At 37.8% G+C, this 21,955-nt stretch overlaps 1 protein-coding gene across 1 annotated transcript in view; it reads left to right on the top strand.

Annotated features, from left to right (window-relative positions):
- The window catches only part of SRPK2 (SRSF protein kinase 2), a 242,983-nt gene that overhangs the window by 96,346 nt on the left and 124,682 nt on the right, over positions 1-21,955 (top strand). The window contains exon 3 of the mRNA XM_052639268.1: positions 4,196-4,259. Coding sequence (XP_052495228.1) covers positions 4,196-4,259 — 64 coding nt within the window. The remainder of the gene's footprint in view (positions 1-4,195; positions 4,260-21,955) is intronic.

Raw genomic sequence — 21,955 nt, 5'->3', positions numbered from 1 at the left:
TCAACAAGTAAGTGTGAATTGAAGTGAAAATTCAGGTCTTTAAGGAAGCTGTGGTCTCATAGAGAGTGACACTATATATTTTAGTAATTCTGTAATGCAGGTACGTGTGATTTGTAGAGGGGCAGAGGAGACAAACTGTATTTTGTCTGGGAAGAGGTAATGTTTGGGCTGAGATGAGAAAAGTGAGTTGGGGGCTTCGCTGGTGGTTCAGTGTTTAAGACTGAGCTTCCACTGCAGAGGGCAAAGGTTCAATCCCTGGTTGGGGAACTAAGATCTCATATCCTCTGCAGCATGGCTAAAGAAAGGAAGAAAGAGTGAGTTGGGTGTTTAACGGAGTGGATAGTGGCATTCTAGGGAGAGGAAAGTGCATAAAAGACTTGATGGTATGAGAAAACATGGTCTTTGGAGAATCACAGACTAGAGATCAATATTCTGGAGCATAATATATATATATATAATATATATATGTATATAATATATATAAGGAGAATGGTGGCAGTAATATTCCAAATGAAACACAGGTGCTAGTCTGGGATCCCTCAAAAGTGTCTATCTTAGTGGGGCAGTGGTGTTGCTGCTCACTGAGATAAAGACTGTAGCAGGACACATTAGATTGGTTAAGTTAGACTTGTTTTGTTGTTGTTGTTGTTGCTGGCTGCACTGCATGGCTTGTGGGGTACTAGTTCGTTGACTGAATTGAGCCCAGGCCCTGGCAGTGAAAGTGCTGATTCCTAACCACTGGACCACCTGCGAATTCCCAGTGAGGTTAGTTGTAGAGATTGCATTCACAGCAAACTGGGGATCATCCATGTGAAAATGCCAAGTAGGCCTGGAAAGATACATAGTTCTAGGGTGCAGGAGAGAGTATTGGCCTAGAAATTCAGATCTGGTCATCATCAGTGCCTTGATGGTTATCCGTGTCATGGATGTCAGGGGTGTAGATAGAAGAGTCAGTGAGTGGAATCACCACCATTTAAGGTCCAGGTGAAAACATGATCCAGCAAAGAACCCAGGGGAGAATCATAAGAACCCAAAAGCACTGAAAACAAAGCTTGCATTGTTCTATAATGTTGCTTAGAAATTAAAACAAAATTATGACTTTAAAAAAAATCAACTTAATTATAATTTTAAATAATTTATTCACACTTCCAGGTACTACTTGCTTAATTCTTTGTGAAATAAGCAAATGTGGGCCTTCTTTGTACTCACTGGCCTGAATATATAAATGGAGATTGTGGGTGGTTGAATAAATATGTATTTGCAAGGTTGTAAAACTGCTGCTTTGGAAGTACCAAGGAGGGATGGAAAAGAGAGTAATTTAAAATTGAGGGGATGGGCTGGGTGTAAGGTTTCAAAATGTGAACTTATAAAAACAGACCGGATCTCTATGTCAATTCATAAACCAAAGTAAATTCTAGGAGTCCAAGATGTATGTGCAAGAATGAAATTAGAAAACATATTAGAGAAAATAGGATGACAATTTAAAATTTTTAGTGTGAGGAAAGTTTGTGAAGAAAGAGATTGGTGGAATTAATTGCAGAAAAATAAAGTGTAGGGTCTTGGATACTGTGAAATATCCAGTATGAATATAGAAAAACAACTAATTTGGGGGACAGATCTGCAGTACATGTGAGGATGTGTCCTGTGTGTGGTCATGGTGATAGATGACTCAGGTGATCAGGGGTTCAAGACACTTGGGGAGGCCAAAGGCCATGGGACTTAGCCAAGAGTATTTGAAATCATATTAACGCGAGCATCAAAGCCCCCAGGACTGTGTTGGATATTGTGGTGGAATGAACATAGGGAGTAGTCAGACCCAAGAATGGTATTGATAAGGATTAGATAGGAGTGTTGATGGAATGTGTGGCTCTCAGTGGATACAATGTTATCATGGTATTTGTGAACATTCCGGAACCTTTCAGTCCTTCTGGAGCTATAAACAAATCTGAAGGTTTGAAGAAAATGTGAAAATCATTTTGGAAGCCTTCTCATGAATTATTTTAAACTTTTTTGATTTGTAGCTTCCAAAATCACCAGCCAGAAACTGGTTTAGAGCTTTGACTTTTCTAATATATGTGTAAGATGGGGGTGTACTTCATTAGAGTTATGCAGTTTAATCTTGGAGATTTTGAGCTTAGGTGCACAGGAAGTGTGAACCTTCTGTCTTTGTGGAATGAAAAACTGCTACAACAAAAAATGCAAGTGTCACCTCATTCCTGAAGTGGCTAGTTGATAAACTGAGAATAATTCTCTAGATATATAGGAAGGCAGAGATACAGATTAAAATTTAATTTCCATATATAATAGTACTGCAGTGATAGATGTATATTGTGGTTGCCAATAAGAAAGAGAAGGTGGATTAAAATTATAGAAAAGCTCTTTAAAGTGGGACAGACCTAGTCTACCTCATTATGTTATTCGGCAGATATTTACTTAGGATCCCATCCTTTTCTGGGCACTGCCTAGTAAATAGCAATAGGCAGAAACGGCTTATTACTTTGTGCTGAGCACAGCACTGTTTGCCTTTCATGAGCTTTGTCATTAAATCCTCACAATAATGCTTCACATAGAATTATTATCCCCATTTTATAGGAGAGGAGATAGAGGCTTAGAGAGTTTGAAGTAATTTCCCCAAGGTCGTATCGCTATTAAAAATGACGGAGGAGTCCGCTTTCAGATCCAAGGCTGCTTGGCGGTGGAGCCTGGAGCCTGAGTCTTAAATGTCTTTTTAAACGGGGCGTTACTGAGCGTTCACTATGGCACCAGGTGCCAGGCTCTGTAATCCACGTAAGAATCCTCAAGGTAAGTTTCGTTATCATCATCTTCAGTTTTGCTGCTGTGCTGTGTGCTCTCCCCAGTGGTAGTTTGGCTGTAGCCTGTGGTAGAGTTTATGCTCTCATCAGATATTCATGCCAGCTTTATAATGTCCATTGGATGAAGCTGTTAGCTCCAGGTTGGAAAAACTATTTTAGCAGCATTGAGAGGGTATTTTTGTACAAATCCATTGTATTTTATGCAACTATTTATTTTCCTTTTTCCTTTACATCTCATATTCCTTGTACTTCTAGAATTAAGATTCTTAAAAAGAAAAAAATCAGTTTACCCTTTAAACAAATCTGAAAACTATTGAAGTCTACTTTGAAATTTCATGACTGCCTGTAGATTTCAGTGGCACTGTGTTTTATGTTTGATATGTGAATTTTTAAGATTTTGAATAGGAAAACATTTACAAATAGGAAATCAGCATTATATATATGAAATAGTCTGGGTAATAGGACCATGTCAATTTTTCTTCACATAAAATTATGTTCTTGGGTTAGTGGTTAGTATTTTAAAGGAAATGTGTTAGGTTTTCCCCCTTTTTCCTCTTTTATTTTTATCTCACTTTCCCGTTTAGTCTGTGATCTGTTTTTCCAAATCAGTATGAGCAATGATCTTTTAATTAAATAGAATTGGCGCTTACATTTCTGTTGCAGATAGCATTGTCAGTCCTCTCCTAAAAGGACAAGTATATTATCTGCTCGGTAACTGGGTGTTGCTGTTCACTTGTGCTGTACTGCAAAGGAGGAGGGGAAATTAAGGTGTAAAACAGAAGTGTTTTTCTAAAGGAGTTAGGCAGTAGGTACTAAATGTATCTTTAATTAAAAGACAATCAATAAATTTTAACAAAGATTAAAATATTTTTAATCTAAAAATTTGGGTTCTGGTTTAATATTTCATTCTTAAGTGACAAAAATGATTCACTGAGCCATATTTTTCAGGGCTGGTGAAATAGAAGTAGCCAAGGGTTGCCTGTCTGTTCATTACAGTCTGTAATTTTATTATCCCAGCTTCTCAAATTATCTAGTAAATTGAATCCAGTTGTTAGCATTTTTAGTTTGTATTTTAATTTGCCGCATTTAAAATCATCTTGGAGAGCCATGCTAGTTCTACCTTAAAAAAGAAAACACCCCTCTGCTTGGCAGAAATGGTACTTCCTGCTTTCATAAACAGTCATGTGCATAGTTTAGCAAGGCCTGATGCCTCTGGAGCTTTTTCCCTTTATAGCACCATTGAATCCCAGTCCTGACAGAAGTACTGCGAATCTTGTGGCCTCATTCTGAACAAAAGGGATTAGAGAAGAAAAATCTCTTGTTATAAGGCTTGAAAGCAAGGGCAGGCAATCTTGGTTGTGAATATTTTCTGATTTTTCCAGAAATCAAGCAGAAGATTGAGCTGCTGATGTCAGTTAACTCTGAGAAGTCGTCCTCTTCAGAAAGGTACAGCTACATCTCTTGCATGAACAATTAATGGTGTAGCATTGCTAAGAAACAAATCAGGGCATATCGTTTTCTTGTCAAGTTTGCTATATAACGTATTGTACTGCATGCCGGTCATTGTGCTGTTTTGAAGATGTGTATTTGGGTAAGCTGTTCTGCTTTTACAAAAGGGGTAATTGATTTTTTTTTTTTTTTAAATAGTGAAGCCTAATCAGCTGCAGCATGCACACCATAACACAGCAGACCGCTGGCTTATGTGTGACAGCTGTTGAAGGCTTTAAAAAATAATTTACTTGGCTAGAAAATAAAAATCTTGCTTTCTTTAAGGAAATAGTGCTAGGTTTTCTTCCTATATTTTGAAGAAATTTTGCTACACCAAATTTCCAATATTATTTGTAAGGTATAGGTTAAAAATACTTAGCTTTTGGTTGTAATAAATATTTTCTTGTGTGGAAAGGGAGTGCCATTTGTAAATAGCTTAGGAATTGCAAACCCACATATTAGTCACATTCTGAAAGAGAGATACGATGCTTCTTCAAGTCTGTGCTAGGAAATGGAACAGTCACTGCATGCAGTAGTGGTTCATGCCTGCAGGTAAGGACAAAATGACTCAGAAGTATTTTTAAAACGATTATTTTATCTGTCAATCAAATGATTATACCTGTAAGGAGATATTTCCATAAAATGTCTGTTTAACTTAATAAACAGAATTAAGATACGTTTCTCTCAGGTCAGAAATGAGACTATAGTTGCCTATTTTTATATGTAAATGTGTGTTCACTTCTGTTTACCAAAATGGTTTATACTACATGTATTTTAAATTGAAGTTCTTGGGTATACAATTGGTACTTACTTTTCTGTTGGTTACCTAATAGTTTATACCTAATGTTGATATTTTTATATTTAAGATGTGTTGATTTATCTCTTTCCTGGTTACTCTTCAGGGTTGTCTTTTTGTTCACATTTAATATTTAGGAAGATATTATGGAGAAATAATTTGCTAGTTAAAGAATGATGTAGGAAAAACACCAGAAAGAAAATAGGTGAAGAACCCAGCATGGTAAAATGAATTTAATTATAGTACACTAGTGTATGGAGGACATGATCTGATGGCAAAATGATGACATTAAATTGATTTATTAGTATAATTGGGTGAAAGGCCTCTGGCTTTAATTTAGGGAATTATAAATAAGGAAGATATTACTGCTTTCTTTAGAGGTTGAAAATAGAAAATTTTAGACACATTTGTGTTTATTTTTATGTAGCTTCTAACTTCTCATTTATGCCTAGCTATCCCATTTTAAGCGTTCTTTTTTGCTGAGATAAAAAATAATCTTCAGCCTTGTGAATATTCTGCCAGTAAAATGGTGGTGATGGGAAGAGGAGAGGATGGTGGTGTAAATAGTGATCAGATTGGGTGCCAACTGTAATGTTAGAGTTTTGTTACTAGGAAGAGCATTCTTAATGGCATGACAACAGTAATTATGTTGGCTTTTTGAGTATCATGTTTTCTCTATTGAGAAATTGAAGGTTGAACAGAATGGATGAGTTTTACCAAGAAACAAGTTTGGAATGGGTGAGGCGTTCATGGTTAAAATATACTCTTATAAGGAAATATTCTAAAATATTTTGGTAAAGACATTTATTTATTTTACTGTCTCACCTAAGGTCTTGTGGTTAAATCTGATGAAAGGGAGGATGAATGCGGACATGATTTTAAAGTTTAGAAACCAGCCACTGTGCTTATGACAACTTTATACACATTTTTACCAGAGCTTGCTTGCTTTATTATTCTTTTGGGGATTGTTCACACATATATTTAGCAATTGTGATATGCTGACTTAATGGATATTAATGTAGTTTATGGATCAGCCAACACTTTGCCAACATAGAAGTTGTTTTACTAATGTAGGCATATTAAAAATAGAAATTACTCTTCCTCCCCCCCCATTTAAAAAGTTATACAATGACAAATAGTCATTTGTTTTTTTTTTTAAATTTATCTGGAAGAATTTGAAAACCAAGAATCTGAAGTTTTAAAAAAATTATGGCCTAATTATACTATATTCGGCCTACAAATTTAATATAGTATCCTGTAACATTGCCACTACACTCTGCAATTCCTTGTTCTCTAATCACCTGAATTTTTAACATCTTTGACTGTTTTATTTTAAATTAGTTATTTGAAGCATGGCATGAGTCTTAAAGATATTTGGAATTTACCTCTGGTCAGTATTTCCATGTATTTATTGGTTAAAAAAAGAATGAAGAAACCTTGGTTTTCTTTAAAGAGAGTTATCTTTTGTTACAATTGATTTTCTTTACTGTTTGCAGTGTAGCATGCTCTTTGAATGTTTGGGAGAATCAAGTGGATGAATGATGTTTTTAAGTACAAAATACAAACAGTGATGTGATGTTCCTAATAATCTTAACAGATCTCAATACACCTTGAAATTTATTTACTTATTTGTAACACCTTAAACAGAATGAGGGGGATCCATCCAATGTCATTTGGCTGGGGAGGTGTGGAGCACTTCTTTTCAGAATGGCTGACTCATAGGACAAAAATGAGTTGGGTGACAAAAGTTACAATTTATTTTTTGGTTTTGTATGTTGGAGAAAGAGAAAAAATGTTAGCTTGCCTATTTTAAAATATAAGGATGGAGAACACTATTGAATGAATAAAAAACCAAATGATCCTAATTATTGCCAGTTAAAAGGAACACATATGTGGCAAGAGTGCCCTTCCCCAGATTTTAGGAATAAACCTTACACTGAGTAGTTTTCTTCTAATGGAGCTACTGTTGAACAGATGAATTGTATTCAGCTTAAATATGATAGAGACAAGGGTCAGGCACAATTTTACTTCTTCATCTACTGCTACTTACTGTTTTTTAAAAAAGCCATGCGTATTTATTTGATGCAAAAATTAAGTTTTCAGATATTTGCTTCTTCTTGCCTTTTCCTAGCTAGAACACTCCAGGAAAGTGGAAATTTATGGGGTTACAGTCGGTGGGGAAGAAGAGGATGGTAATAATGATAATACCTAGGAAAAAATATAATGATCATTTATTCAACATTTGTAGATGATCATCTATTAAACATTTTCAGATACTAGTTCCAAGTGAGGGGAAAGTGTGTGTGAGGGAGTGGGGTGCTGTTGAAAGGACTCTGATAAATCATTCCCAGAAAGGTCCTGAGTGAACAGAAAGCACTTTGCTCTACTACAAGTTTTTTCAAACTCTATTACTGCTGCTTCAGTGGGCTCATGAACAAATTCAGACCATACTTAATACGGAAGAGTTGAGCCCAGAGTGCTGAGAGCTGTGATCTCCAGTCCATCTAGGCTGAATTCAGGAAGAGTTGAGGAGGTAAGAGGTAAGGGGCTTGAGAAGCTGAGAATCTGCATTTGCCGTAAGCATTGCCCACATCTGCTGTTATAAAATGTGAATGAATGATGTGATTAATAAGGTTCACAGTCACTCAGAAATTAAAGGAGTGTCAGAGCCTTGTAGGAAATCCATTTCCTTTTCAGGGGTTTCAGGAAGTGGATACTAAAAGGACCATTTCTTGTTGTGCATGTGTTTCTTATTATTTTTCTTTTTTTGCTGTCAAAAGGGGTCTTTATATTGGAATAGATAAGTAGTATCCTAGATCTTTAGCATCCCACAAAGCTAGCACATTCTTGGCAAATTGCTAGCTACCTTTTAAAGAAGAGAGAAAGGGAGAGGGTGAAAGTATCATAAAAATAATTATGCTGTGGCCTATATTCTACCAATTTTATGTAGACAGAGTTGGTAAGAGGTGATGGAGATTGGTGCGTTGCCCCTCCCTTCATATAAGGGCATTCGAAATACATAAAGAACCTGTGCTGTGTGGCATGTGGGATCTTAATTCCCCGACCAGGGATGGGACCTGTACCTGCTGCACTGGGAGTGTGGAGTCTAAAGCACTGGGCCACCAGGGAAGTTGTGAATCTGTGCTATTTTTGTGTATATATTTTAGTTCCTTTTCTTACTTTGGAGCCTATTCAGTGAAGAGAAAAAGGGCATATGATAATAATGCGTGGTTGCAGAAAGCAAAAACAGAAGTCTGGAAGAATCAGGAGAACGGAAGGGAAAGAATAAATATCTCACCATATGAAGAGAGAAGAAAGTAAAGGATGTTCAGTGGAAAATGATCCAGGATCAAGGGGTCTTTTATTTGCTCTGATATTGAGTTTATTTTTCTCCATGTTGCTGTGGTGAAGTAGTTGTGAGAAGGAGAGCCAAATTTTATAAGATTCTCTCTTCGTTGAACCTGTGCCCTCCCCATTCCAATACAAAGGGTAGATGGGCCTCAGTGATCACTATTTTTCCCCTTCCCACCTGTCACTCTGACATTCTTGGCTTTGTTTCTGTATTTGCAGGATAGAAGCATTTGAGACATTTTTCTTGAGTGTTGAGATGAGATAACTGGCTTACTGGGTTGTCTTTTGTCTATTCTGTCTTTATGCTTTCTTCTGCTTTTGTTTATTATTTAGTAGTAGTTAAATTGTAGTTGTATAAGGGAAAGTGTGTAGATCATAGATCATTATAAAATTCAGTTTGATTTTTTTCTTTTTTGTGTAGTTTATGTGTTGTATCTAAATCTTGGCCAAGTCCATCGTCACTAAGGTTTTCTTCTAGGTTTGCATATAGAAATTTTCGGCTCTTAGTATTAAGATAGAAGTTGAAATTGTTTCTGTACATGACTAGTCAGTTGTTTCATCTCTTTTTGAGTATAAACACACACACACACACACACACACACACACACACACACACTCTGCATACTCTTTTGGTCTGTCTTCTCCCAGTGTTACCTATGTGAGAGTCACATGTGTTTTCCTGTGTAGTTGTAATTGATGCAGTCTCATTGCTGTACAGTATTCAACATATGAATATACCTAACAGTAGATAAATAATCTGTTCTACTATTGATGAGCTTGTGGAATGTTTGCAGCTGATAGTTATTAGAAGTAGTGCTGCTGTGAGCATTTGTATACATGTCTTTTGGTGAATGAACCTTTGCATAGCATTTCTGTTGCGTGTATTCCTAGGAGTGCAGTTGCTGAGCTTTGGTGGATATTGCCAACTTTCCGAAGCAAATGTGCCAATCTGCACTCCCACCAGCTGTGCTCCAGGTCTTTGCCAGCTGGCTTCTGTATATTCTTTCTCTCTTCCCTTCCCTTCCCTTCCCCTTCCCTCCTTACTTCCTATTTCTTTTAGCATTCTGGTGGATGTGCCAGGGTGACCTAGAGTTTGAACCTTTTGAAGAGGACTAGAATCAGATAAGGGACTATTTCTGAGTTCCTAAGGTGGCTCAGTTGGTAAAGAATCTGACTGTAATGCAGGAGACCTGGGTTTGATCCCTGGGTTGGGAAGATTCCCTGGAGAAGAAAATGGCCACCCACTCCAGTATTCTTGCCTGGAAAATCCCACTGATAGAGGAACCTGGTGGACTACAGTCCATGGAGTCGCACGGAGTCAGACACGACTGAGCGGCTAAACCACCAGCAAAGATACTTAGGAAGAAGATCAGAATGAGAAGTTTAGACCAAACAAGAACCAGAGGATATAGCCATCTGAGGTACTGCTCTCCCACTCATGACTTCTAGTCTTTTACCTGGGTGTCACCATAGATATTAACATCAGTTTTCAGATTTGGTTTTAGTAACAAAATTATTCCTTCAGCTGAACCTTATGTGAAACCTTTCATGCAAAACATAAAAAAAGAAAACTATGAACAGGGAAGCAGGAAAGTGAGCAGAGCCCCACAGTTGTTGACACTCAGCCACCCCAGCCCCGAGAACCCCTCCCTAGAGTTCTAGTCCTTGCTACTTTAAAACTCTTGATGGAGGTAGGCCCCATAGGTCTGATGAAGAAATTATGACATTTTTTATATGTTTTGGTCTAAGTGTAATTGTTCCTAAATTACTTTGTTCATTTGTTATCTATTTAAACTTTGATTCTGTATTCTGATGCCTCTAGAGAGGGTTGCCATATTACAGCCATTTCAAACCTTCCAGAATGCAGATCTTCTCAGATAGGTAACTCCACTTTACAGACTCTTCTGCTGTCTTCCTGTTGTTCTTGGCCTAAAGGTGAACACCATACCTGGGCCATTGAGCGCTGGTACTCTTCAGCCTAGCCTCAGACTCCTCCACTCTGAGCATGTTCCTCCTGCCTTGCTATTTTGCACGTCCTAACCATCTCATCTCAAGGAAGCCCTGTCTCGGTCAAATTATGCCTCTTATAAGCCATTACAGAACCATGCATCTTTCCTTTGTAGCATTTGTCACAGATGCTGTTTGTCAACTGGGAGTATCAGTGACATTTGATTTACTTACTGGTTTACTTTCTATTAGCCCCAGCTTATGATCTCAAATGCAGAAGTGCTCTCATCACAAAATATTTTTTATGTCATCATTTTCAGCTTATAAATTATGAACTTTGTGCAAAGGTGTTTTTTTTGGTGTAGGGAGATACCGATTTCTATGGTATTGGCATAGGTTAAGTCAATTTTTTATATATATATATATATATATATATATATATAAATCATATGATCAAGTATATGTGTGTGTTAAGTTGCTTCAGTCATGTCCAACTCTTTGCAACCTCGTGGACTGTAACCCGCCAGGCTTCTCTATCCATGGGATTCTCCAGGCAAGAATACTGGAGTGGGTTTCCTTGCCTTAAGCTAATTTAACTCTTAATGTCAGGGTTACAAATCTTAGCTTTTTCCTATCACCAAAAAAATAGTTTATTATTATATATATTTACATTTGTTTTAATGCAAAATAGAAATTAAAGTAAATCTGGACATGGTCCATCTTGGTTCTGAACTGGTACCATCAAGCCATATAGCCTTTTATTTCCAAATGTTAGTATTTCAAATATCATCTTGGTGCTTTTTTTCATGGTTTACACTTTACCTTCTGCTGTTAACATCTTGTTTTTTGCTTCTTTAATGGTTTACGTTGATAAAATACATAACATGAAAACATAAAATTTTATAATGCTTTTTAAATGCTAATTTTCTTTAAAAGGGAATCTTTGTACCCCTCCCAGAATGGGAGAACCAGTATCAATTGCCTTTAAAAACAATTGCTATTAAATTCTGTCTAGATTCTGTTGTCTGATAAAGCCTTCAGGCCTGAGCCATATGCTCTTTCTGTTTACAAGGGAAATTAAATTGGCCGGTGTCATAAAAGAGCTTAAATATGTGTGAGTACCAAAGTGAGGCTTGCTCTTTGATATATTCTGATAAATTTAAAGAACCTTGGGAGAGGGGTCATTTTCTCAGTATATGATTCAATACCTAGTCCAAAGTATCATCTCAGATCATTTTATGTACCAGCAGTGGCACTTCCTCTTCACTTTGGGAACCCCTCCCCCGAAATGGTAGTTCAGGGAAGTTTTTAACTAATGTGAGCTGTAATGGCAATTAAAAAAAAGTAATTCTGAGCAATCATATTGCAGATCCCTTTGAGGCAGAAATTAATGTGCCACTAGTTAGAAGAAATTAAGACTAACTTTGGTATAGATTACATTTGTCATGCATCCATTCTCAGTTCTTGGAAAAGAACCTGATGCTGGGAACGACTGAGGGCAGGAGGAGAAGAGGGCAACAGAGGATGAGATGGTTAGGTGGCATCATCGACTCAATGAACATGAGTTTGAGCAAACTCCAGGAGATATTGAAGAACACGGAAGCCTGAGGTGCTGCAGTCCATGGGGTCACAAAGAGTTGGACACGACTGAGCAACTGAACAACAACATCATCATCATCATCATCGGGTCCTCCAGCCAACATGTATCAGCAGCTGCCATGTGCTAGCCAGTCAGTTATTGGGAGACCAGGGAGCAGCAGTGGCAACACAGAAGCAGAAGAGATTTTGGTGGATGGCTTACCCCTGACATACCCTGGTTGGTGGATGTGCACTGCTGAGTTACTGCATCATGAATGACTCTATGATGGGAGGCCATTAGCACTCTTTGAAAGGATTATAAATAACCAATAGTTGCATTTTTGAGGAATGTATACTTAGACTATAGCTGTGGTGAAGGGTTGCAAACACAATTGTCTACTGAAGGCCACTGTAAAGGAGCTATGAGGGCCTGGTGGGGACTTTAACAAATTGGCAACCACAACCCTATCTAAAGAGATGGCACTGATCAGCTGTTGCTGATTGCTGCCATGCTGAAATACAGACCAAGTTGTGTGAGTTTCTGTGATTTTCAGGAAAAGTTGAAAATTTGGTTTTCATGTAAAGTGTCTCTTATTTTAATTGAGAGTGCGGATTAGAAAACAAAACAAAGCAGCAACTTGTACCAGTCTTTTTTTTTTTTTTTTTTTTTTTTAAGAAAGAGTATCTGTTTTCTAAATTCAGTTCATGGTAAACATTTTTTCTACTGTACTGTAGCACATGGATTTACAATTTGTGAGCCACAGACCTGTGCAGATTTATTTTCAAGGAATCATATGAGTACTAAATCATATGAGTACAAAGCATTATCTATAGAATATAAGTCAAACAATTGTCTTGTTAAGGCATGTATTTGTAGGTTTTCTTGACATTTCAAATACACAGAAATACTGATGACCTCCCCTCCAATAACCACATGCTAGTAAGATACCTCAAATTCCATGAGATATCAACTGATATAGAGTAGAAAATGACCTCCAGAAGCGATGCATTTCTCAGATGGAACTTAAACTATAAGAAGTCATCTGAAAATTACAGAGGTAGAACAGTGTTCTGTTCGAATGACTGCCACTTCATCCTTTCCTCCTTTTTCCTCTTTGCTTCCATCTCTCCCCACAAAAAGCATTTTAAAGCTAGTTAGACAGAAGGGTGTTTGATCCCTGGATTGGGAAGATCCTCTGGAGGAGGAAAAGGCAACCTACTCCAGTATTCTTGCCTGGAGAATCCCATGAACAGAGGGTCCCAGAGGACTCCTGGCATGTGACAGTCCATAGGGTCACAAAGAGTCGGCCATAACTGAAGCAACTTAGCACGCACGCATGCAGGATACCTACAATGCAATAGAAAAGGGTCAGAGAAAATACATGTCAGGGTAGAAAGTTATGAGGGAGGAAATTCAGATACACACACAGATATGTGGTGTTTTGCTGTGCAACTTCTGGGGAAGGTGACTAACAGACTTGGCCTTACGTTTTCTAACAGGCAAACTAAAGGAAAAAACGTAACATTGCTCTTATTACCTATAAAGAAAAATATACTAATTTATGCAGGAGAATCAAGCCTTAATTATTATTATTATTATCTAACAATCTTTCCCACATATCTCAGAAGATACACTTACTCATTTTAGAATATTCAGATTAAAAAGAAAACAAAGTGCTATGCTTTTATCATTAAAGTTCCATTATTATTATTAATGTTTTTAAGGCTAACTTTTGTTTCAGCATAATGTATGTCTATAAAATTCAAGCAGATGTATGTTAATATTAATAACATCACCAACAAGAAAAACCAGTGTCATACTGACAAATTATTTAGGAATTAATATTTTACACTTAACATATGCAGTTTTTCTTATGACAAACTTTTTTGCTTACACCCTCATTTGGGATTTATGTTTTAGTCTCTTTTTGAGTGTTTTATAGATGACTTTAGGCAATATCCTAGGCAGTGTTGACTTACTAGTCTCTTTGCTCTTTGTCTCTTCCTTCTAGTAAAGTCAAATATTGTTGTGGTACCTTTGGTGTTTCTTCGGGGGTTTGTGAGTGATAGTGAAGTCTGTACGATCAACTTGAACAAGATACGAGACGCAGTAGATTGTTGTATTCACTTCAGTTCAGTTCAGTCGCTCAGTCGTGTCCGACTCTTTGCGACGCCGTGAATCGCAGCACGCCAGGCCTCCCTGTCCATCACCAACTCCCGGAGTTCACTCAAACTCACGTCCATCGAGTCAGTCATGCCATCCAGCCATCTCATCCTCTGTCGTCCCCTTCTCCTCCTGCCCCCAATCCCTCCCAGCATCAGAGTCTTTTCCAATGAGTCAACTCTTCACATGAGGTGGCCAAAGTACTGGAGTTTCAGCTTCAGCATCATTCCTTCCAGAGAAATCCCAGGGCTGATCTCCTCTAGAATGGACTGGTTGGATCTCCTTGCAGTCCGAGGGACTCTCAAGAGTCTTCTCCAACATCACAGTTCAAAAGCATCAATTCTTCAGCGCTCAGCCTTCTTCACAGTCCAACTCTCACATCCATACATGACCACTGGAAAAACCATAGCCTTGACGAGGCGGACCTTTGTTGGCAAAGTAATGTCTCTGCTTTTCAATATGCTATCTAGATTGGTCATAACTTTTCTTCCAAGGAGTAAGCGTCTTCTAATTTCATGGCTGCAGTCACCATCTGCAGTGATTTTGGAGCCCCCCCAAAAAACTTAGGCATTTATTAAATTCCTTGAGTGTACTTAGTATTCATGCTAATGAATCTTAACTTTGTAAGAGATTTCAGGAAGTTAAGTTGATCCAAGCTTCTCGCTCCAGACAGATAACCTTCAACACAGATGGTTGTTTTTTCTCTTTTTAGTTTTTAAAAAAATGTAAAGGAATTAAGATTCTCTAACCTTCCTTGTTAAACCAGGGCCTTGTGGATATGCAGTAAGTCTTCACTGACAATTGCAAAATTTAATCATCTTTTCATTCAAGATCTTCCCTTTGACAAAATGCAGTTTTATTGGCGGAATTTGAATCTTTTGGGAGGAGTAAGGGTAAGGAGTATGCTTTGTACAACAGGAGTCCAAATCCTTAGGTTAGCCTAGAAGTAGCGTAGGAGAAGTCAGAGTGAGATGAAATGTGTGGGACCATCTGAGAGCTCTAAATAATTGCACATGGCTTGGAATGAGGTAGAAGAAAGGATGGGAAAGTAGGTGAGAGAGAGATGTTGTACCCTGATGGAAAGGACTCTTCTATGTAGCAGTAAGGGTTTTGACTTTTATGCTATAGTTTACAAGAATCATGGAAAAGTTTCAGTAACAGAGGTGTTCTGCCCATGTTGAGAACAGATGCATGCTCCATAAGGTTAAAAGTAAGGTCTTTTAAGGAAGTTAAAAGAAATACATTTTATCTTCTAGGCTTGAAGGTTGTAGCATGTCCTGTAGAGTTGATAATTCATTTGCTCTGGAAATGGGTAAAAAAATTATAGCAGTGTTTTCCATTTGAGTGAGAGAGGGCAGATGAATTCCTTGATGCTGGGAGGATTACCAACAGACGCAGTCAGGACTTCCTGGTGGTCCAGTGGCTAAGAATTTGCACTCCCAATTCAGGGGCCCTAGTTTGATCCCTGGTCAGGGAACTAGTGGAGTAGGAAATGGCAGCCCACTCCAGTATTCTTGCCTGGAGAATTCCATGGACAGAGGAGCCTGGAGGGCTATAGTCTTATCAGGTTGCAAAGAGTCGGACATGACTGAAGTGACCTAGCACACACACACTCAGGGAACTAGATGCTATAACTAAGACTCAGTGCAGCCGAATAAATAATTTTTTTGTTTAAAGCACAATCACGCATATGTACCCGTGGCTGATTCATGTCGACGTATGGCAAAAACCATCACAATGTTGTAATTATCCTCCAATTAAAATAATTAAATAAAAAATAAAATAAGCAATGAAGTCCTACTGTATAGCACAGGAAACTATATTCAATATCTTGCAGTACATTATAAAGGCAGAGAAACTGAAAAAGCATCTAAGGTATATATATATGTATGTATATAAAAGTATATATATGTTTATGTATAAATATATATGTAACTGAATCACTTAGCTGTACAGTAGAAACTAACAGGACAATGTGAATCAACTATACCTCAGCTTTTAAAATTTCTTAATAAATAAATAACCTAAAAAAATTAAAGTATACTCACACTCTGCTTTTTTTTTAAAGGCTATGAAATATATTTTTCTTCAAGGCTGTAAAAGGAGGTGATTCCGTATTTGTTTGGATGGGTAGATATGCTCTAAAGACAGATAGTTTGCCTGTTGGACCTTAAGTATTTTTTCTATGTTATATATAGTTGTTCATGATTGCAGGATACCCAATAATCATGAATATGAAATATTAAAATATAAAATCTTTGCCTCAAAATTTTCTGTCAACAGTTTGTGACAGAAGTCTTTGTATGTTGTGTATGTAAAACTTCACTTCTATAATTTATCTAAAATACACTAAGCCAGGCCTGTACAATAGACTTTGTGTAGTGGTGGAAGGTTCTATAATGTGGTTATGCCTTACTGAGCATTTGATAAGTTGCTCTCATGACTAAAGAATAAATTGTAAATTTTTTAAAATTTTAGCTTAAAATTTATAACCACTGAATAATATTTTCAGATGGAAATGCCAATGAATTCTGTTGTCTTAACCTTTCTTTTTCCATTTAGGAAAGAGTGTTATTATCTTTATTATTTTTCTTTCCTGACCTCTGCTCTATCCCTTTCCATTTTCTTGTTATTTTGCTGTTTATCCTTACAATATTACAGTGTATGGGTAAAAGAATTTATTTCCTTTACTTGAACTCAAATTGATAATACAAAGGCATTCACTAGTTATTTGTCGTTTGATAAAGGTGTTTTCAGTTCTTCTTTCTCTTTTAAGGGTAAAAAAATATCACTTAATTATTTGCCATTGCACCATTCAACTAAATTTTAAGTCCTCTTTTTAATGTTGTACTGATGTAACAGTGTCCAAGTCTGTGTTCCATCTGATTTTATGGCTTGAGGTATTTAACACATACGCACATACACAGATTATTCTCAGATTGTTCTTGGCCTTGTTTTAGCCAGAATTTAAACAAAATCCAAGGACTTCCATAGTGGTCCAGTGGTTTAAAACTACACTTGCGCTGCAGTGGGCCTGGGCTCAGTCCCTGGTCTGGGGATCCCTACATGCTCCCAGGCACTCCCTTCCCTCCTCCAGAATCTGTTCTTGTCCTCTTCACTTGCCCCTTAACAGTTTTGTATTGATTGTGATAGTACCCCCTGAATTCTGAATGAAAAAGGGCATTCTATTTTAGGGGTCAAGATAATCCTTAGTTTGCAGGGGCAGCCTTTAATGCGAGGCTGAAGAAATTTGACAGCTATATTGCATACAAAATTATACTCACTCATGAAAAAAAATTATACTCATTTATGGAAAAGGAAGTCTGATGGAATTAAATACAGAATTGTGGGAGAAAGTTTTTTTATTTTGTTGCTGAGCTCAGTCATTTTCTTAGGAGACTAAATGTTTGCTTTTATAATTTGACAGTCTGTGTTTGAATAAATGAAAGACTTCTCTAGCAGAATCCTTGGCTGCCTGTGATGCAGTTCAACACCTTGGTCTGTTATATGTGATTTTCTCTTTAGTTTCAGTTCAGTTCAGTCGCTTTCTGGGCTTTTGTAGATGAAGGAAAAGAGTGTATTGATGGATTTATTGCTACGGTGGTACCTTGGTATACTTCTGTTTCACTATAGATGCAAGTATTTATTTCAAAGTGAATAAATCAAGAATTTGTGTTTGGGTGTAATGAGCTCTGTGCAGTGTCCAGTTCCTTCTCGCTCTGTTCCTCCACAGTCATGTGCCCTCAAGGAGCTTCTGCTGCTGTTGCTGCCCTGAGGTCAGCTATGTTTCCTGTGGCAATGTGGCCCCTATTTCACGGTCCCCTGAAACTTTGTTTCTCTGAGTTACATTAATGTACTTAATGACTGATGGCAAAGGTTTTTTAAATGACTGATGGCAAAAGGAACTGATTTTCATAGTAGTAAAACTTCCCTGCTGTTTCACTTACCTGATTATTTAAAGGAATCACAGATTTTTGTGGAGAACATTAAAGGCCTTCTGATTCTTTGCACTAGATGTTATGAAGTATCTGTAGAAATATTTTTAGGTGAATGCAAATCAAGTGTTTTCTAAGAAATTTTTCAAATTTAATGTTTTAAAAGTGGATCCACAGAAGTTGACTTTTTCTAAAGATGAGGCTCTCTCTAGTTACCTGATGTGATTTGGTGCTTTTTGTAATTCTAAACTTTTAAATTCCCATGGCATCGTTCAGTGGCATTGCTCCTTGCGTGCGTGTAAGTTAAAACCTCTATATCTGCAAATGTGAAATTGTAGAGTGACTGACATCATGTCCCCCAGTAAGCCCAACACAGCCCATAACAGCCTTTTTCTAGTCATACAGCACATCAGGGTTTCTCTTCTTGCACTTTTTGCATTTAAGTGCATGTGGTACAGAATAATGTATTTAAATTTAAACACTAGAATAACATTTAGCTCAATGATAGCCTCATGCTTTGAGAAGCACATAGACAACAAGAGCTCATGTGAAGAAACTGAAGATCTACTGTCATGTCTCATTTTATTCCAGGTCATAGGCTTATTGAAAGGAATGTTTGGAGCAGTCACCACATTATCAAAAGTATTATTTCCTCTCTAACTTTAATGTATCATAGTTGAGATGATAAAGGTAGAAGTGCTTATGAATGATGTGGCTCAGTTATAAGAATTTGTTTTTATTAACTAATCAAAAGCATTTAACTTGTTTTTTTGACCAGGCTTATATGGCTGAATGTAATGATGAAAATTATCATAGCAAGAAGGGAAATTAGAGATCCAGTTTATCCTCCACTGTTATTTTCTGCATTAGAAAAGCCAGTGCCTGAAATAGTGAAGTGATTCATCTAAGGGTCCAGATAGGATTCTTGTAAACTTTCAGTGTTTATGAAGTTAAGAAATTTGGAGTCTTAGAACATTGCACAAGGCAATTGGTTTGCCTAGTTACCTTCTCTTAAGAAAACCAAGAATGATTATTTTAAATTATACTAGTACTCTAATATCTGCTCAAGCCAGAGCATGGAAGAAGTAATTAAATGCCTTTCGTTTTATAGCACATTTTCATATTCACTATTAATTCTTCAAGAAATCCTTACAGATGGTTCTATTCCCACTTTATAGATAAGAAACCAGTATGTTATGTTTTAACAGTGTCATACCTCAGTTAAGTCAAAGAGGTCCTCTCAAAGGCATATTTTGCAGCTCCAACAACTGTGCTTACATATTATCTGACAGTGTTGAGTATTTTTGTATAGTAGGTGTCCTGAGTCAGGTCGCATGCATTTAATAACTGAGTTTGTACTCATTTCTTTCTCCACTGAATTCAACATACAAGCAACCAAGAAGGAAAGAGACTAAGAGTGCTAAGCTTTGCTTTGAAACAGAGCAAATGTAACTAGGACACGCAGACAGAATTCAGACTTTTGCTACCTGATGCTCTGTTGTTCATCCTGATTTACTGTTGTGTACCATAGTACTTCACCCTCAACTTCCTGATTCTAGAAGGCATTTGAGCTACAAACCATTCACATAAAGGGAAAGTTTCTCTTGTCTGGAAATGCTTCTCATCAGCAGATTTCACTCATATGGGGTCCCTTTTCTCCTGACAGTTCTAGGCAAGTGAAAGATTGCTGTCACTAACTGGCCACCTCTCAACACTGGTAAAATTTATAGTTGATGTCTTCAGTATTCAAAATATCTGGCTCTGAAATAGATAGGCTTAATACAGAAGGTTTCTTTGGTTAGTGAAGAAGTTAGAATAGAAGATGAAGAAGTGAAAGTGGTCTCGCGCAGTTTCTTTTTTGATTCCTTCTTCATCCATATGCTGGCCCTTCCTCGGTCTCTGTCCAAGGCCTGTGCTCTTCTTGCTGTTCTCTCTCTGAAGATGATCTCATCTCTCACGTTTCATTTCTCATGTTTCCATGGCATTGAGTACCATCTGTGAGCAGACTTTTGAACTTACACCTCCAGTTCTCCTTTCTGAGCCACAGACATATATATCCAGCTGCCTGCTTTACATCACTACCTAAAATCTACTGAAATGTCAAATTTAACCCGCCCTATACCAAACTCATTATTTGGTTAATCTTTCCTCACTGTGCTGGTAGATAGGTTATATGGCCAATCTGTGCTTCACTTTTCTGTCTTGTAAAACGTATTTGTTGTTGTTGTTGGTGGTTAGTCGCTCAGTCATGTCACATGTCAGACTCTGCAAACCCGTGGACTACAGCATGCCAGGCTTCCCTGTCCTTCACCATCTTCTGGAGCTTGCTCAAGCTCATGTCCATTGAGTCGGTGATGCCATCCAACCATCTTATCTGCTGTCTTCCCCTTCTCCTCCTGCCTTCAATCTTTCCCAGCATCAGGGTCTTTTCCGATGAGTCAGCTCTTCAAATCAGGTGGCCAGAGTATTGGAGCTTCAAGTTCAGTATCAGTCCTTCCAATGAATATTCAGGATTGATTTTCTTTAGGATTGACTAGTTTGATCTCCCTCAGTCCAGAGGACTCTCAAGAGTCTTCTCCAACACCACAGTTTAAAAGCATCAATTCTTAGGCACACAGCCTTGTTTATGGTCCAACTCTCACATCCATACAGTTCAGTTCAGTTGCTCAGTCATGTCCGACTCTTTGTGACCCCATGGACTGCAGCACACCAGACTCCTGTCCCATCTCCAACTCCCAGAGCTTGCTCAAACTCATGTCTGTCGAGTCAATGATGCCATCCAACCATCTCATCCTCTGTTGTCCCCTTCTCCTGCCTTCAATCTTTCCCAGCATCAGGGTCTTTTCCAGTGAGTCAGTTCTTTGTATCAGGTGGCCAAAGTATTGGAGCTTCAGCATCAGTCCTTCCAATGAATGAATATTCAGGACTGATCTCCTTCAGAATGGACTGGTTGGATCTCCTTGCAGTCCAAGGGACTCTCAAGAGTCTTCTCCAACACCACAGTTCAAAAGCATCAATTCTTCAGTGCTCAGCTTTCTTTATAGTCCAACTCCATACATGACTATTGGAAAACTATAGCTTTTGACTATATGGACCTTTGTTGGCAAAGTGATGTCTCTGCTTTTTAATATGCTGCCTAGATTTGTCAGAGCTTCTCTTCCAAGGAGTAAGCATCTTTTAATTTCATGTCCCAGTCACCATCTGCAGTGATTTTAGAGCCCAAGAAAATAAAGTCTGTCACTGTTTCCATTGTTTCCCCATTATTTGCCATGAAGTTTGACATTAGATGCCGTGATCTTCATTTTTTGAATGTTGAGTTTCAAGCCAACTTTTTCACTCTCTTCTTTCACCTTCAAGAGGCTCTTTAGTTCCTCTTCACTTTCTGTCATAAGGGGGTGGTGTCATCTATATTTTTGAAGTTATTGATATTTCCCCCGGCAGTTTTGATTTCAGCTTGTGCTTCATCCAGCCCAGCATTTCAGATGATGAACTCTGCATATAAGTTAAATAAGCAGGGTAACAATATACAGCCTTGATGTACTCCTTTCCCAAGTTTGAACCAGTCTGTTGTTCCATGTCCGGTTCTGTTGCTTCTTGTCCTGCATACAGGTTTCTCAGGAGGCAGGTCAGGTGGTCTGATATTCCCATCTGTTTCAGAATTTTCCACAGTTTATTGTGATCCACACAGTCAAAGGCTTTAGCGTAGTCAATGAAGCAGAAGTAAATGTTCTCCTGGAATTCTCTTGCTTTTTCGATGGTCCAATGGTTGTTGGCAATTTGATCTCTGCTTCCTCTTCCTTTTCTAAATCCAGCTTGAATATCTGGAAGTTCTTGGTTCACCTACTGTTGAAGCCTAGCTTGGAGAATTTTGAGCATTCCTTTG

The sequence above is a fragment of the Budorcas taxicolor genome, chromosome 4 (assembly GCF_023091745.1).
Source record: "Budorcas taxicolor isolate Tak-1 chromosome 4, Takin1.1, whole genome shotgun sequence".
In the NCBI taxonomy this organism is placed as follows: domain Eukaryota; kingdom Metazoa; phylum Chordata; class Mammalia; order Artiodactyla; family Bovidae; genus Budorcas; species Budorcas taxicolor.
Note: the sequence above shows the minus strand (reverse complement) of the source record. Positions and strands in the feature narration are given on the sequence as shown.